Consider the following 3,429-nt stretch of genomic DNA (forward strand, 5'->3'; position numbering starts at 1 on the left):
AGTATTCATACAATAGTAGTTGTTAATATTATTAATTCTTTTGCAACAAAACAATGAACTTATAGTAGTAGTTAGAAGTATTCATAGATTAGATCATATCCATAAATCTACCGTATTTATCCGTATTTGATCTGTAATTTGTGGATATGATATGATTTGTAAGATGATCGGATTGGTTCAAATCGGATTCATACTCTAATCAGATAGAAGTAAATATGTTTAAAAAAGTAAATAAAAAATATTGACTTTTTTTATAAAAATAAAATTTTTTAATATTTTTTATTTTATGAATTTATTTGATATTTGATCCAAATATAAAAAGTGCGAATATCGAATTTGATCTAATGAATTTAGTGCGAATTGGATCGAAATTTCAATCATATCTGATTTGTAAACACTCCTAACGATAATAATTAAAAAATTATAATGATTATATTTTTAACTAAGAGGATGTGCCAAAAAAAGTACTAAATACAAGAAAAATTATTATTAGAAAAAAAAAGAAAAAATAAAAAAGCATGATTTATAATTTTACTTTTAAATAAACTTTATTTTTAATTTTAAAATAAATTTCAATTTTATTTTTTAATAATATTAATTTTTTACCTATATAATTATTCAATTATTTTTAATCATATATAAATAAATTACTCTTAATAAGATTTTTTTGTGTTATTCAATTATTTTTTTAAAAAAATAATTAAACTTTTCACAATAAAAAAATAATAAAAAAATTATGAACGAAAAAAATTAACCATCATGATAATTTTTTGTATTTTTATTCATATTTTAATTATAAACGTAAATATAATTTGATTATATTATTTATGAAATGTGACTATAGATGTAGATAAAATTTACTTATATTACTTATATATAGTTTCGTTGTATTGTATTACTTATAAAGTTAGATTATAATTATGACAATAGAATTATTCTAGTATTTTTATATGTGTGACTAATTGGTAGTGTTAAAACATTACTCTTAATTATAAATAAGGTTTATAATTTAAAAAATCAAAGAATCAATTAAAAGATACGAAAAAGATGATATTAAAATATTATAACTCTTTAAAATAAAATATTTGAAATTCAATTAAAAATTATTTAAAATTTAAACTCAATAAAAATTTATATTCAATGTGTTTTGTATTAAATATACTTAATAACCTATTATATCATATTGGTTGAAATTAGCTTTTATAATGTTAATTTTCTAATAACACTTTATTAGAAAAAAACTATTTTTTCAGAATCTTTTAAAAACTAATTAATATTATATATATTTTGTTATACTATATCTTGTTAGAAAAAAAACTATTTATTTCTAATGCTTATATTAAAAATAAAAATAAAATTTAAATTAGTAAATTTTAATCTATAATATAATAATAATATAGTAATTATTTTATATATTATACGAATAAAAATTAATTATTTTTTATTTATAAAAATTTTAAGAGCTTGTTATATATATATTGATGAATGTGATATATTTTTTATGTAAATAATCTTTTAAAAAAATCTAATAATTAATCTATTACCTTTTTTGTTTTAGTCTAAATTAAATGTTTTTATTGTTTTTGAGAAAAAAAATTTGAAGAATTTAATAATATGTGATGAGGAACACCGAATAAATTATATAAAAACCAATTAAAACAAAACATGAAAACATCTTTAAAAAAAAGACGTTTTAAACGTCTTTATCTGAGTGGCCTCCTATACACAAATTTTAGTCCAAATTAAATGTTTTTTATTATTTTTAGAAAAACTTTTTTTTGAAGAATTTAATAATATGTGATGAAAAATACCGAATAAATTATACAAAAACCAATTAAAATACAACATAAAAATATCTTTAACAAAAGATGAAATAGACATCTTTATCTGAGTGGTCACCTAAACAAAAATAGTTACATTAATTCTCCACTCTTATCCGTTTCCCATATATAGGTATTACTGTATTAGTATTAGTAAAGGTAAGATTTAATTTTGAGATACTATTCACACAGAAATCTTACACATGTATGATACATATATCTAATAAGTGAAATAAGAAAGTGTCGTTTTTCTAATAACAACATCAAGAAATCTCATATATAATCTGATAAATGTCTCATCATGGATTCTTTTTTATTCTTGAATAAGATATCTCTGATGTAGATCACACAACTTATTTAATACTTAATAGTAAAAACTAAAAAGGTCATAGAAATCACTTTTCTTAATAATTAGAATGATGAAAACCTCTTACAAATTACAATACAATACAATAATATTGCCACAACAATAACTTAAATAGACAGTTATACAAGCAACTATAAAATCCCATTTATATCTTAATTGCCTTTTTTTTTAATTGCCTACTACTCATCAATTGCATCGTAACATTTGTATGTACACACAGAATAAATTATTAAATCAGCCATAATATATTTATATATATTGTTTAAATAATTTTTAATATGGTAGATTTTAATATGATTATATATAATAATTATAATAATACTGTTAAATTTAAAGTTATATTTTTTTATATTTTGATAATATTTTTTTTAGCAACACTTCTTAAAAAACATTGCTAAAAAAAGAAAAATATTATTTTAATTTTTGTAACACTTTTTAAACATTATAAACTTATAACACCATAATTATCATAGCATAGATTATTATAACATAATCATATCAAAATAACTCTTTTAATATATTTTACATTTTAAAATGTATTTTATATAGAGTTGCATGCGAAAGGAGTGGGGGCCTTCGATTCGCAATGCAAGGAAATGGGTACTGGGTATTGGTGTATGTGATGAATGTGGGAGGTGGTGGAGACATAAGCAGCATGTGGGTCAAAGGAAGCACAACAGAGTGGATCGCTATGACCCACAATTGGGGTGCTTCTTACCAAGCATTTGCTTCACTCTCTTCTCAACCTCTATCCTTCAAGATTACTTCTTTAACTACCAAACAGACCATCATTGCTTGGAATGTTGCTCCTTCTAATTGGGCCGTTGGACTCACTTATTCCACCAATCTCAACTTCCATTGAAATTTACAATCCATTATTCCTTCTCCTCTCCTTCTCATCATTATTAGCTTTTTACATTCACTTATATATATTGTATGGTGATCACCTCCGACACTTTTTATTTTTATTATTGATATTTTAGTAATATTTTTTAATAATGTGGAGAATTAACGTATATTTTTTTGTGTAAATACCATATATTTAAAAGTCAGATTTATAATTTTTAATTTTTTAATACCACAAATTTAAGGATCAAATTTATATTTTTTAAATTTAAAAAATACATATTTTAGTATTAAAAAAATTTTAAACATACAAATTGGATTTTTTGATTTATTTGAAAGTGAAAAAAAAATTCATCTCATCCTTCTATTTGTACAATATAAAAATCTCACACTCTG

General features: G+C 20.7%; 1 protein-coding gene across 1 annotated transcript in view; it reads left to right on the forward strand.

The window, feature by feature from the left end:
• Positions 1-3,157, forward strand: part of LOC107490808 (expansin-A7) — a 6,544-nt gene extending 3,387 nt beyond the window's left edge. The window contains exon 3 of the mRNA XM_016111624.3: positions 2,737-3,157. Within this exon, the coding sequence (XP_015967110.1) occupies positions 2,737-3,049 (313 nt within the window). The 3' untranslated portion in view covers positions 3,050-3,157. The remainder of the gene's footprint in view (positions 1-2,736) is intronic.
• The last annotated feature ends 272 nt before the right edge of the window (positions 3,158-3,429 follow it).

The sequence above is a fragment of the Arachis duranensis genome, chromosome 1, assembly GCF_000817695.3.
Source record: "Arachis duranensis cultivar V14167 chromosome 1, aradu.V14167.gnm2.J7QH, whole genome shotgun sequence".
NCBI lineage: Eukaryota > Viridiplantae > Streptophyta > Magnoliopsida > Fabales > Fabaceae > Arachis > Arachis duranensis.